This window comes from Fulmarus glacialis, unplaced genomic scaffold, assembly GCF_000690835.1.
Source record: "Fulmarus glacialis isolate BGI_N327 unplaced genomic scaffold, ASM69083v1 scaffold23000, whole genome shotgun sequence".
In the NCBI taxonomy this organism is placed as follows: domain Eukaryota; kingdom Metazoa; phylum Chordata; class Aves; order Procellariiformes; family Procellariidae; genus Fulmarus; species Fulmarus glacialis.
In genome coordinates this window covers 1-15,646 of record NW_009187444.1, presented here as the reverse complement: position 1 = coordinate 15,646, position 15,646 = coordinate 1, and the positions used below count along the sequence as shown (strand labels likewise).

The window sequence follows — 15,646 nt, the reverse complement described above, 5'->3', positions numbered from 1 at the left end:
ACTGTGGTTTTGGTGTATAATCCAAGAAATCTCCTCCTTTCGCCACAACCGGAGACTCGAGCGCCTTGCACCTGCGTGCAGGTAACAGGAGGAGCTGTTTACCTCCCCGCCGTCCCTCCCTGGCAGCCCTCCTGCCTGTCTGACACCATCGCCTGCCTCTGCCCCAGCACTCCCCATCTGTCACCCACCTCTGACTTTATGCAGATTACTTGAGGATTTATTTTCAAGCAGGATATAGAGATGAAAATAGGCATTACTTTGTCCTCCCACTCCTGAGCTTCTACCTATTTGTTTCACTAACTTCTTTTACGTTGTCATGTTATCGTGCTGTAAGCTCTTTAGGGCAGAGACGGCCTTTGTAGGAGATACGTGCACAGTGCCCACCCCGGTACCCCCAGCCTTGCTGACCCAGGTCTATGACCACTGCAAGAAAAGAAGTATTAAATACTGATACCGAAATCTTGTGAATCAAGTTTACAGATTCAGGCCTGAAAACAATGAAAAACTCTCCTTTATCGTAAAGCAGGGAATGCCAGCTAGCTCGCAGACCGCACTTTCATCAACCGCGCTCTGTTCATTTCCCGATTAAGTTTTCATTAAAATGCAGTCCAGGATTAAAATAAGTCAGCTGGATCTATACGGTGGGGTAATTTGCAATATCGCACCAGTGTACAGTCTTAATGACGCTACACCAATATGCCTTCCTCTGTCATCCTTAGCTGTGTTGCCAAAAAAGATAATAATCAGTCCAATCTATAAAAGGGCAACAATTCTCTGCTTCATATACTGGAAGGCAAAATATTTTTCGACAAGTTATTGAAAGTAGCTGTTCTAGGATGACTCCTTTAGTAAATATGAAAACCTCCTCCTCCACTGCATTTTCTATGCATATGCTACTTTTAGAAGAACAAAAAGTCTGCGTCTTTCAGAAAACCATATATGTAACAAAACTGGTAGCAGAGCTGCTTTGACTGACAATCTTAACCTAAACATCTTTTGCTCTATGTTGTTTATGAAAGCTTTTTATTGCAGAATGGGGGGCAGTACCTAAAATCCTCACAAGACTATTTAACATTTACTGGTGAAAATGTAGCATTTCAGTGAAATTCGATATTTTCTTTCATCAAAGGCAGGGAGCCTCAACCCACATGTTAACAGTAATGTAACAAGCCTACTGTATGTGCTACAACCGAAGATCCTTTTCCAATTAGAGTTCATTTAGGTTGGGGGAGAGGAGGGGTCGGAGCAAAGAGGTGGCTCTGGAATTGATCTAAAACTGGAATTCGACCATTCTGGCTGGGAGCTCTAACAGCTCAGCTGGGACTCCCGAACACTTGCTCAGACTCCGCAGTGAATCAGAAGTGAAAGAGCAATGTTAGCAAGGAGAACAGTTTGTCCCTAGAAAACGAAGGAAATGCATACAAGAATGTTTCTTTTTCTACAGAAGAGGAAGAAAAAAAGTCTGTTGCACTAGGAAAAAAAAACCCCAACATTCTTTAATTTTCCTGAAACTCCAGTCTGAGTTTGCCTTTCAGTTCCAGCTCCGATAGAATCTCCAGATCAAGCTCATTAGTGTTGGTTAAATCCAGGTTTGCTGATAGAAACGTGTGGGACAGCAAACAAAATCAGTATCAGGCCTCGAGAGAGGATGTGCCTCTTTAATTGAAAAAGGCAGAGTAATCATTCATTTATTTAACCCAGAGATGATTATAATCTGAAAACCTTGAAATCCTCTTACACAACAACTGTTTTGGCAAGCCCCTCTGTGTTCCAACAAATATTAAACTGTGCTTGCCATTTGTCTAAGGAATCTTGTATTAATAAACATGAAGAAGAACACTTTTACCTCCCACACTCAATGACAGAAGAAAACAAAGACCAGCTGTATTCATCAATGGATCCTTGTTCTGCACATAAAGGCTAATTACATTTTACTTCAAGCCTACACATGGAAAACTTTGCTGCTGCCATCTTGTCAAATTCAGCTTCTGATATTCCAGCTGACAGACTGCAATGACTGCACATAATAAACTTATTTTTGTCATTAACACCTTCAGTGCCCTGCACGTGGGGTATCTGCGGGACGCAGGGGCCAGGGGAAGGGGCAGGGGCAGCACCTCCGCTCCCGCTGTACGCGCGCTACCCGCTCGCTGGCAAAGGGAACGGGGGGGGTTTATAGACTGGGATGACAGAAGCTAACTTGACTGAAGATTTTCATTTCAGCAACTGATCTCATTTGAAGATACCTTGCTAGCATCAAGTTCGGACGGTACCTCCGTACCTCACTTTGCACATAGTACTTTGAACAGGGACATTGTGAAAAGATAAACAAACAAGTTGACATAATGATTTCCAACTTTAAGATCACAACAACCAGTCACTAGGACAAAATCCAGACTCCTTAATGCTGATACTGAAGACTTCTTACTGTGTATTTCTTTTGCTTCTTTTTTTTTTGTTTGAAAGATTTTCAAAGTTACAAACAGTTGAAAGACAGCTTTATTCCAAAACTGAAAATCTTAAAAGCACTGTTAGCTTTAAAAAATTGACAATTATCTTTTTTTTCCTGAAGGCACTCCAATTCATCTGCATCAAATAAGCGTCTGTAAAACTAACAATTCTGGCTTAAGATAAAAATCACATGTTTTTAAAACATAAAATTAAAATTGGCAATACAAGTAGCTTTTCAGACTTAGATCAAAAGAGAGTTTCCTTTTAGAAAAGAATCAAACCGTCTTTCACCATTTTTATTGGTGTTTTTTCAACGTTTCTCCCAGCTTTTACAATTAAAATAGATGACTCAATTTCACTGTCTACATTCAGTTCCCTTTTCATGTTTTTCTAGATTTCCATATTGCAAAATTTGGGCTACAAACACCACAGATGACTGTTGTTATGCAAGAACTGTTCCTGCCATAAATATCCAAAACAATGATAAAATATTTCTGCTGTTATTAGGTCCTACAAGTTTGTTTTCACAGTACATTAGTTTGGGAGATAAAGTACATGCTTAATGTCTGCTTCAGGATTCAGCTCCATGATCACTATATTCTAGACCAGCCTTCATAACCATTCTGCTACAGAACACAATAAACTTCTTGTTACTGCAGATGCTACTAATTTTATGTAATTCTATATATATTAGGTAAGAATCATACTCAAGATCATATGAAAATATTTCCGCGTGAATGTCTGAAAGAATGGAACACATTAGAAACGCAAACAAATATTTTAGAGTACATCTTTTTCTCAGTATAAGATAAATTACAGTACTTAGGGAAATAGTATTAAAAAATGAAGCAAACATTCGGCAAATAAAAACAATAAAAAGGGTGAGGGGTTATTAGGTTCAGTGCCTACAACCACTGAGCCCTGATCTCTGACTGTTCCTGCAGAAGCGACTGCAAGACAAAATAACAGCAACAGAGCTGCCACCATCAGTTACGTGCAGAAAAAAATAAATAAAGGCAATCTGCAGTAATTTAAGGCTCCATCAGAAACATCGTTAGTATGTGTCTCTTAGAGATGGATGAAATCAATGAGGGAACAAAAATACTTTTGATCACCTTAAACGGAACTCAAAGGAAACTGGACTTAGAGAGCAAAACCAAAATTTACCTAAAAGATTATCTTGAATGATGTAAAAGGTGTTTCAACTCCAAGCACTGATTCTTAACTACTACGGACTGAATTTTGTAAGGTCCAAGTTCCCCGTGTACTCAGTGGGAAATCATATCCTCAACGCTCACAGAACCACATGCTAAGAAATTAAAACTTGTTGCCAATTCGACTGGTTTTGAAAAACCTGTATTATCTAGCCTGCCATGAGCCACACCAGAAAGCACTTACTTACAGACAAAACCAAGACCACGTCATTCCTCCCATCAAGCCTAGGCTGTAGTTTCTCTTGCCCCAACACGGAGACTGCCAACAGCCTTCCCTTACCATTTCTACAGTACCAGAATGGGTGGTAAGGGCACGAGCAAGGGCTTTCCTCTTCGTTCACCCTATCACCTGCCTACTTAGAAGCGGAGGTGAAGCTGGAGCTCTGCGGGATGCAAGTAGAGGGCACAGGGATGTGACGTGCGTCTTCCAACACTTGCCCTTACAGCAGGGCAGGGACACCCATCTGAAATGGCTTCTTCTTTCCCATCCCATTTCCAGACACAGAAATGACTCTCTGGGCTTAATCCTGCTGATCATGAGAATTCCTTCTCATTACTAACTTTCCTTAAATATGAAGGGTTCAAAGAAAAACAGCAGAAGTCTGTCTCTCTTTTGTTGTTTCCTGCACTGATTGTTAATAAAACCAGGGGATAATTGAAAACAGTAGCCATTAAGAAGACAAGGATATACATTTTTGAGACTACCTTCATGTTCTACTTGAAAACAAGAAAAATCTGTCAAAAATGCTACTCTCTGTAATTTGGGGTGAATTTGACAGAGTGATCACTGCTACCCCAAAAGCAGAAAGAACCAGGGTGCCTAACAGTGAAATAGAAATCCTTTACTAAACTGAATTTTATTTTCACCAAGATAGGAAGATCACAGTAAATATCTTATTTCTGAAATTGCCCTACTTCTAAATAAAATATGAGAGATACGTAGTATGAGAGATACATAGTAGATGCAGCACCTGAGAATGAAACCAGGAATGAAGCAGCATGTGTGCCAGGAAAAGAGTCTTGTTGGGTGGAAGAAAATATGAAAACTAATAATTTCTCTACAGGAGGCCAAATTATGACCATGTTTTCCAATAAATTTGGACTCCTGAACCTCTTCCATCTTGTCTGTCTCCCAACAGACAGATGCAAAACAAAAAAGCAGTGATACCCTGAAGGAAGACATAGAAAGAAAACAGTGAAATCTTACTTTGCAGTAGTTTCTTCATCATATTTTGTTTTCAGATCAAATAGTTCTGTTCTGGTTTTTTCCAAGGCTAAAAGGCATAAACATGAAGCATTACAGCACTGTAACAGCAGGGAAAACCAAACGACTACTTCTTTTTCTTTTATTCAGCCATAAATAAAGTTGTACACCTCCTGATGAAAAATTCTTTGCTTTATCTTTCTACCTAGGTAAACCATTATAACTTAGAAAAAACTTCTGATTTTTCACAATTTCTTATGGTATTTCTTTTACATTGCAAAAATTCCCAGTTTCTGCTTAACAAAGCTAGACATTATTAATTTCTTATTAAGCTGGCTAAACTGCTTATTCATTTGAAATACTTATTACAGTAATTCAGGGAATAAAAGTTCTTGTGTTCTCATAGTAAACAAAACCAAATGTGTCCAAACCTGGAATCTGTAAGTTTGCAGACTAAAAATTAATGGCAAGCAAGTCATAGCAACAGGGAAGACACACTGGTAGAAATTGGGTTCATATTGAACTCAGATTACATGTATTTATCATAGTTCAGAAATGTGCGAAACCAGAGCAAAACACAACATGGATGAAAAGTTCCATGGCCTGCTTTAATTGCAGCGATGCTCTAACGCTGTACGTGCTTCATGCTTGGCCTCGTCCACTGTATTTACCAACAGACTGGCTGCAACGCAAGCGTTCACTTAAAGGTGTGAAGCCCAAAAGAAGCTCTGATTCACAAAGCACGTTCAAGCTCTGTTGGAATCTCTCTGCACTTGCAAGAGCTGGTTCACACACAGTCCTGATACATTTAGTGATCTCTATCCTCTCACCTCTAGCCTGATCATTGGTATAGGTCAGAATAGCAATGCCAAACCTGTTTGCAAAGCTTGAACTTTGTGTTCGGCTTCTTCCAGCTTCGAGGCTGTCGACATCTGTGTCTCCTGCAATTTTCTATAAAGGGAGGAGAAGAGGTGAGAACAGAGCTCGTAATCATGTTAAACAACTTATTTGTATTTTGCAAATTTGGAAGATAGAGTGATTAAATGTCTCAACTGTAATCAGACAACTGACAACACCGCACAGACTACAAGGTGCTTCAATGGGACCCATAAATCATGTCACATTGCAATACTGTTCATACTTTGCAATCCCGCTTATTAAAATTTTAACAGTGTAGCCACCTCATAACATAAGCTGTGAACATTATACAAGAGTTGACTGCTATATAAATGACAACTTTAGTGGAAGGTTTTCTTGAGCATAATTTGTTTTGGAAATGTCACACACATTAAGAAAATTGTCACCAAGCACCCTCTGTTGTACAAAGTTAGTACAAGAAGAACGATACATTTCCATTTTACTGTCATAATGAAGAAATTTGTTGCCATAACTGATATAGTGAATAAATGCGGCAGCTGTTTCATCATAGCTGTAATGGATGCCAAATGCAGTAATATTATTAGCTACTCCTTAAAAAAACCACACATATTTCAAAACAAATCTCACATTGGTATTTTCTATATAACATGAGCAAACCTTTAATATGCTCACGTTTCTTATATCCACAGGCAATATTTTCTTGTTTGTGCCAGTTATACACGTTTTAACATCATCTGGCCATACAGTCACTACACTCTTCGCTAAAGGCTAGACTACAGGATTTATAAAACTCATCTTTGAAAGGGAGTTGCTCCAACATCTCCCAGGAGTCGCTGCTTTTTACGACATTGCTTTTAAGATATTCCGCAGATTTCAGAATTGTGAAATGCCTTATGAAACTACCACCATCCTACTTGCACTCCATAGGGTGCATAAATTTATTCTCCAACACTGCTGACCAGGTTAATAACTATTTATAGCAAGAAACATGCGTCAGTTTCCCTCATACCAAATTATATACTTTGAGAACTCAAAACCTCTTATACACACTTTTATTTGCATTCCACAACCTGCCATTTTATTTTATTTTTAAGCATATCTAAATTGCACTTGTTAAAGCCACTGCTTACATGCTACTTACCAAAAAGTAACTACAGATATTGATGAATGAATAAAAGCTTTGCATTCACCGGTAGATTCTTCCCACTCAGACCTAAATTTAAACAACCAACCCACCAACTAAAAAGCTCACGTGAAGGGCTTCCACACTAAGTTGAACATATTATAGCTTTAGTGTTACTGCTCCATGGGAGAAGTAAATTCTCAAGGTAGGGAACGCAGCCTGAAAGAACTCCCTCTTAAGACCCTTGGTCTTGTCCTGCCTGATTTGTTTGCCCACTAACCTACAAGATTCAAACATTCCCTGCTTATTTGCAAAAGATTAGAAACGCATCGAAGATGCTTCCAAAAATCAACAATAAATAATTAAAATACTTCTTAATTTTGACATGTAGGAATATGCAAACCTTTTCAGGATAATTCAGGAACACATCCCCTCTCTTAGACATTACCATAGGAGCAGGGGTGATGCATCTTTTACCCAGGTTCCTGGGTACAGTGTTTCATCTTAAACAGCTCAGGGTTGTACAGATTGTACAATGGTACTGTGACACACAAAGCGGACACAGCAGACTGAATTACGCTGTCGGCTAATGGAGAAAGATTAGTGTCACAAAGGACAATACAGCTAGTGAAGAATAAAAGCAGGTTTGCACCCTTCTGAACATGACACCCCCCCCCAACACTACCGCGAAGAAACAATCTGTCCTTGTTTTACTTCCACACTTTCACAATTGTTTTTCTGTGCAAAGTTGAGTATCAAATGATTCCATGTCAAACACATAAATCACCAGAATCGCTCAATATATGAGCTGTCTCAGTAGGCTGAAGAGAGTGTCCTGGCTGGGAAGATTAAACAGAAAAATACATCTCTCCTCCTCTACAATACCTACAGACGCACACATGCACACTCACCTCTCCTTCTCCGCGAAATCATTTTGTAACTTTTGTTCTTTTTCAAGGGCTATATTCTCCGCTTGGTTCTTCAGGGTCTGCTCATATTCTCGGATTTTCTCTTTAAGTGCTTTTATCGTAACCTCTACAGAAAAACAATAGGGGAAGAATGAGTTTACACAGCTCCACGTGGTTCCACAACATAAGGCTTTCTTTACCCTGTAGGCTCAGTGTGTTTTAAACTTTAGCTCTTCAACTCTGACACAAAATCAATGGATATGAGTCCCTTTGGAGACCTTTTACTCCCTAAATGTTAAACTGAACTTTAAGTGTTTAGGTTGAGAAGGATCAATGGAGTTTGCTGGAAAGCAGAGTGAAGAAGATTCCTCTAACATGACTTTAAAAAAAAAGTTGGAAAAAAAAAAATCAATTGTAAAATATAATATCACCTTATTGACTAGTCTCAAATTAGCTCGCTGCTGAGTGGAGATTAATAAAGTCCCAGTATAGGTTTAAGTATGCATTTACACATAGGACAGTTAATTCACATAACTGTGCTCATGTAAAAAGAGGCAGTTTTACTATGGTTCATGCACAGATGCAATCTAACACTAATTGAACACATATCTGGGATACAGCTATGTTCTGCTTCACAACTGATGAAAAATACGGCAGTTAAGATTTAACTGCTGTATTAACAGTAGATCAGATTCAACAGACACTCTGGAGCCCTTCATATTCTCGTTGCTCTAACTGCCTTGTCATCGACACTGGGTTTTACGCACAAGCATTAACTATTATAACTTTCTGACTGCGCTTGTAGCCTTCCAGGGAATTTGCAGAAACCCTTCTCTCTGATAAAGCAGCTATCTTGCATTTACTGTGCCCGGTAATGGATGAGAGAAGATGCATAACCTGCAGAGTTACGGCGCAGCCTCTGATGGACAGCATTTTGTTACATGCCCTGATCCGTTCCTACGTGAAAGCCCTTTGATCCCACCCACAGGAAAGGACTGAATCCTTACAGGGCTCATAAGAGGAAAAGCAGGACATTCACCAGAGTATGCTTTGTAACAATAATGGAATTTGGAAAAAGCATTAGGCTGCCAGAAGACACGCAGCTAGCAATACATTTCAATGTACTTACACAGAGATGCGGCAGTTTAAAGACATCAGCTTATTAACAGATGCCATTAACAATGTTTTAGGAAAAATACCTTTGGACATAAAAAGTTTCTCATTCTGCAGAAACGTCACAGAAAGACAAACTCTACTGTGAAAAGTAAAGCCTATGGACCTGGGGAAAAAAATCTCAATAATATCACACAAAACCATGCATAATCCTTTTAAAGTCTAGACTTTGAGACTTGACTAGAGAACTGTAAAGCCAGACAGTAGATAGCTGGTGACAAGGTCCGCTGTCTGGGAATTACACCAAAGGCAGCTTGGGCCACCGTAACCACAAAAAAGGCGGGGAAGAGTAGTAAAAATGATTGCCAGCAAACCAGCTACTGTCGAATGAAGAAGCAGGATTTTGCTAGCCGTGCAAAAATCAGATGAGGCTTATTACTGAGTAATAGGCTGTGAAAAGGACATGTCACTTTCCTTTTTTTTTTTTTTAAGCAAAGGGAAATTCTTCTCTGAGATCCGGGAAGTAATACAAATTCTGATCTTTTCCTGAATAAGCAAAGGATGCTCCTTCACACAGACAAAAGGATGCTCATTCATACATACAAAGGATGTACTCTTTGTACTGGAGACACCTTTGCTCCAGGTATTTTCACACATAAATCTGCAGAAGTATTCAGGTATATGGAGAAGCACAGAGTTAAAGAGTCTCATGGAAATGCATATAGTTGCATCTGACAAGGTTTCATTTTAAAAGGAAACAAAACTACAAATATGAATATAACAAGCGCACAAATATGGGAAAAAATTATGATTTTTGTGACAAAACCTGGTTTTATCTTTAGGCACCCAACAATAGATGTGTTGGACAAGCACAGTTTAATCCTTTACACTGCTCGAAGAACTAAGTGTCTTCTTTACTGTTCAGGTCAGCTAAAGCTTTTTAGCCACTGCCATTTATACCAGTTTTGGAAGAAGTTCTTACAGGAATCATATAGCTCTTACACAGCCCTCCAAACAACAAGATTAACTGATCAAAGCACCCTTAGCTTTTCCCTGAATATCTTTTTAACCCCCATTTGAAACAGAGTGTAAAACTATTGCACTGGAGTGAAAAACAACGCAAAGACTACAGTGGCAAAACAGAAAGGAAGTTAGTGCACACTAGGGAAAATAAAAAAAGCCAGTTTATGAATGGTTGCAGCAAAAAACTCTGGAAGTCAAGATCTTTTCCACTTTCTGGGATGAACCCCTACGTCGTGCTGGATGTACAGAATGCACACCCTTAGGAAAACTCTGCACAGTGAACTGCAATTATGGTACATTTCCAGCAAAAATACTGTTGGGCTTGGAGCATTATGGCTCCCACATGACATCTTTTGCAGTCCAGGCTGAATCCTTGCATGCTGATACCTGTCCTCTCCATAGGTCTCACCCTCTATGTTAAAACAAAACAAATAACTGCATATATGCTCCTTCTGCTGAAAACGAGATGTAACAGAACCAACTTAGTTGCTAATGTAGCTTTCAAATGTTACCCACTTGGGTGCAACAGTTCCACAGTATTAAAAAAAAAAATTCTCCCAAATGCCTAGAAAATTTACCTTTCCACCACCCAGAACTGAGTATTAAACATGGAAATGACATGTATAGGCAAGCAGGTGTACAACTGAGCAAATTTTGTTTTCTGGTGCAGGAAATTTTCTTCACAATCACAAGAAAACTTGAACAGTCTTAAACACAACAAGTTTTAAATCTCATTGAGATTTTCATGTATTTTCATGTACTCTGGTCTCATTAAAACTTACTTAAATAATTAAACAGTATTAGCTTGTATTTACATTGCTCTATGGATAGTCTCTAGAGTAAATATAAAGTATGTATGCTGAATGTACTCCAGTAACACATTTCAGATTTCGACAAGGAAAAACAGAGTACAGAAAAAGTTCCATTTTGTACAGATTTGCATGTGTGTATGAAATACTGGATTTTTGTGTGTGTCTGTAAAAGGTATGTGCAACACGCACCCAAACACACTTCAGCTTGATGTCAGCAGTAGCACCGTCTCTCATAAAACGTCTGCATATAAAGTCAGTCAGGGGTGCAATTTTCAGGTAGCGCTGAAGGCTACAACCGAATATGCAGAATAACAGCTCCATTCTCTGACTTGGTGCTACAGAAGATGAAACTTTTAAAGAAATCCAAAGAGCCTACCCAAAGTCATACCTATACACATAAATACAGAAGAGGCTATAATAGACTATTATACTTTCTTTACTGAATTTCAATGCTATCGTCAGCCCTACCTGTAAGAAATAAAACTGAATTTAATCCCAGTCTTCAAATTTCAGTATGCATTAAAAGCTGATAAACGAATACATTTGCAACCTACCCTGATTTTTCACCTCGGCGAATTCTTTGTTGTATTCCTCTAGAGTTTCCCTAAGTTTCTGGTTTTCTGTTTCAATATCGTGCATACGTTGAACCTTCAGCTGAAGCTGCTGTCCTAAATCCAAGGCTGGAACCGGATCTGAAAAAGAAACAGTAAAATAAAATGTAAGGTAACAGGAACACTTCTGTGACTCACACAGTTCAAAGCACAAGTCTCCTTTTTTCTCCATTAATATCCATTTTAAGTGCCAGTAAAGCCCTACTTTGAATTATTATTCCTGTATGTTCCTCACCTCATATCCTGCAAACTTCAAAAGATAGTTCATTGTTATCTAAGTTACCCTTTAAATTGGGGTGTGCCTTCTTCATCCTGGCGTTAATTCACAGGGCAGTGTCCCTGGGTACAGACAGCCATGATATGAAGGCATGCAAGAGTCTAAAGTTTCAAATTTTTGTTTGCAAAATGAGAATTTTTGGGTAAAAAGCAATCAAACTGCACAGCTTACCGACAGCTACTGTCCCTCACATACCTCTGCTTCTGCAGGAGTGAATTTCTGAAGCAAATTGTGCCCTCCTGCACAGCTGAGCTCAAAAAGGTTATTTGACCTTGGAGATCTGAGCTATACTTTTTCTAATTGACAGATCAATAATAATCAGAAATATTGTGTGGATGTAATTAATTCCATGAACCTTGGGGTTTGTGACTCTTGTTCCCTCTTTTTCTTATACTACTAATTGAATAGAAATTTGAAATTATTTTGAATGTCCTCTCAGTATTAATTCTCTGATGTTTGTCCACTTCTGCCAAAGAGAATCCTTAGCGCACACCTGATGTGTGCATGCGTGATTTATTCTGGCACTTCTTCCCAGTCAGAATAGGAAAACACTGGAGTCCGATGGACTTATAAAAGATTATTGAATACATTTCTGTTATGGGCGCCAGCATCTCTTGTGAAATGGCTGCAAAGATTTAGTCTCCTGTTGAGGAATGCTAAACACCAAACTCAGTGGATCAACAACAGTATATATTAGGGAGTTCACTTAATTTTCAACCACCACAGTCATTAATTTTTCAGACCACCCTCAGTCTCTGGAAACACATAATAAGTCTATTGTACCTCTGTTAACACATTAAGCATGAGCCTGTGTGTTTTTTCAATATGCCAGCGTTGTTTCATAGTTTATAAAAGAATAGTACTGGGTTATGTTGAGCTCAGAGACATTGTAAGTAGCAGCCTCCTGCATTTTGTTACTTCGGTTCTTCAACAGCTTATGGCACTACCCTGTTCATAATACAAAATCTAGGTTGCTTGTCATCTGTTCTCCGTACATACATAGTTTATGACTACATAGCTTTTTCATTTATGCTTTTTAGGCCAAATACTTTTCGTTATTATTATCTGTATTAAAATATTTATAATAAATCAAACTTAAAATGTTATTGTGGCAGAGACAGGGGGGTACAGGTAAGGAATTAAATACAAAGTTTTAGTCACAGCAGTAGCACAAGTTAAAGGCCCTGCAATATTTATGTATGGTCCAATTAAGGTACGGGCTGTCACAACATCACCCTTCTCCCATGTAGGTCTGCCGACCTTTATCTGGAATGACCGTTTTGTCACACTTCTGCAGCTCAGCATTTCTCCGAAAGAGCTAGCCCAGGACATTCATCTGCTGAACATAAAGAAAGGCTGGATTGTCTCAATCTATCCGTGCCTTAAATTGTTACAAGAACGACAAAACATATCAGGCAGGGATGTTAAGCTTCAGCTATGATATTTCTATAAAACGGTGTTAAAATGCCACAATGAAAGAAATTGAACTTTACAAAATCGTGGGCGGACTTTTTCCCCCTCGTTTTAACATGTAAAAAGCCAGGACACCCACAAGAGGTATTCTGCTCCAAATACACGGGGCTTTTTATATTTAAATCAGTAAAGAATTAGAAGACAAAAATAACATGGGCATTATAAAATGAATAATGGCTAAACCTTTAGTCAAATTTGCAATCCCTGAGAAGCTTTATGTACAAAATGAAAATGCTTGCAATCTCATAATTATTCATCAGGACATGTATATTTAATTTAGCTCTATTAAAGGTTAATGTTCAAGTAGCAAAACAGTGGCAGAACAAACAAAATGTAAAAACAGTCTCTGTGCATTAAACTTCAAACTTTACTAGAGCCTATTTGAAGGACTAATGGCCTGCAGCCACTAAATACTGCTTAAGGACATGTTAAAAAAACTCATGGCTGAAGCACCTCTTAGACTTAATTTTTATAAACTGCATTAAAGAAAACTAATCATTGCATGACAATAAAATGACCAAGACATTTTGGGCAGAGGGACCAATACTTCATTTCTCATGGCAAGCCCCAACATGCTTCTTTAATTTCAAAAAACCTAAACCCCCATGATTTCTGATGTATTTATAAACACCAATTAATATGAAACAAGTATAAACCCTACAGTCAGAATGACTTTTGTCTTACCTGAGTGGAGTGGATTTAAAAATAAATAAAAATACTCTCCTTTTCCCGACATATGCATGCATGAAAAAGCATACCTTTTTATATTAACCAGGCTTAGAAAGTATGTTTCATGTCATTTAACAAGAGGTCACTGAATTTTTAAAAAAGCAATGGACCAAAACTTTCAATTCATTACACAAACAACAGGCATACACATTTCAAAAAAATCAAGCGGTACTAGCTTATGGAGAGAGGCAAAGAAGGAAATGCCTTTTCTGCAATCTGTAAAAGAGAAAAATCATCTCACTTAACACTTAGAAGTGGAAAACTCATCACAAATTATTCTATTGGTTTGAATCTTCTCTAGCTTGCAAGAGTTCAGAATCCCTGGTAGGCACGAGATCAGTAAGAAATGAGAAGATCGGTAAAAGGAATCTGCTCATCCAGAACTCTAAAAAGTGTTTAGCAAGATCATTATTGCCCAAGAGTAAACTTGGGCAATACTACTTTTATACTAAAGTTAGTATATATTTTCCTATCGCTTCCTATTCTGTTCTACTTCCCTAATCCACTTGTTGCATACTACACCACAAAGAAGCCCTTTGCATCACGTGTTTGTACGCAGCCCAGCATGTCTGGATCCAATCCTCTCCATGCTACCACACGAGAAATAATAACTGCCATATTTTAAAACCAGTATCTGCAAAGCCTGTTCCTGCCTTTACTTCCCAATGAATTGCCCTTTTGGTACCGCTTCACAAGCGGCTCCCTGAGCACATCCCTGTGCTTACCACTGGGACACACACCGGTCCCCTTGCAGATGAGCTTCTGTCCTCATAAAGGAGGTGGATGGACATGTCTCAATGAACACAGCCATGAAAAAAATGAATGTTACAAATGTAACATTATTTTTATAGCAGTTAATACTTCACATCAAACAAGCTAGTGCAACGCAGCCGCAATAACACCTCTCAGACTATTCTCGCACCTGATGATAAATCTTTTTTGAATAGCAGTGCAAGAGAACCAAATTTTTTTTTTGCTGCTGTGCACGCATGTAAACTACGTATTTCACAATTTTTAAAGTACCGCAAAGACGGATCTCACCAAAACAGCGCACTACATGACTAGCTAGAGGCAGCACCTCACCACCCGCAACCCCACGCTGCTCAGAGCGAACCCAACCTCAACCCAGGAGGTAAAACAGGACTATCGATGACCAGCTGAATTTCCAAAGTGAGTTTCGTTTCAAAAACCCCATTCCTTCCTCATTCTGCGAGCTGGAAAAAGACACAGATCTTAATAATTCAATATAAGTGTTTACACAAAGAGCACTGTGGGTACCCTTGCCCTCCCCTGTCATTAGGCAGAAATGAATGCACCCCCTTGTGAGCGCTGCTCCTGCAATGACATCACGCTCCTGCCTGCGTTACTTTTCGCCAGGGCACTCTAGGCTAATGTAATCATACGATTACATAATTAACCCAGCTGTCTCATTAAGAAAATCAACTGGAATTCAGGGCATAATTAGTCATACAGCAATTAGCATGCTGATGAGCAACTGATGAAAAGCTGTCTCGATATAGAGTATGCTGGGACCACCCTCGTTATTTAAGCAGAGGGGGAAAAAGCCCACCTCAGCTCAAGGAAAATAAGCTCGGTCTGGAAAGTTAATGTTTAAAACCCCTTGGCCGCAGTTGTTTTTGCTGAGAGGCGAGAAGCTGCCTCCCGAACAGACCAGCTTCCTTCCCACCGCCGTTCGAACCTGTTAGCTAATACAGGAAGACTGACGGAGGGATGGGCTGCAGGAGGAAAATTTGCCAAACGAAGTGGAAAAACTATGTCATTGTTTAAATGTACAATTTACAGAGCACTGTGGCCAATTACCCTCTCTC

The 15,646-nt window shown here is 39.0% G+C and overlaps 1 protein-coding gene across 1 annotated transcript; it reads right to left on the bottom strand.

Moving 5' to 3' along the window:
* Positions 1-4,868: 4,868 nt before the first annotated feature.
* LOC104074871 (protein CASP-like) lies at positions 4,869-11,649 on the bottom strand. Its single transcript, XM_009575169.1, has 5 exons — positions 11,622-11,649; positions 11,282-11,419; positions 7,783-7,906; positions 5,744-5,820; positions 4,869-4,939 (listed from the first exon to the last, which is right to left on the bottom strand). The coding sequence occupies exons 1-5, from the start codon at positions 11,647-11,649 to the stop codon at positions 4,869-4,871; spliced, it is 438 nt and encodes a 145-aa protein (XP_009573464.1).
* Positions 11,650-15,646: the final 3,997 nt, after the last annotated feature.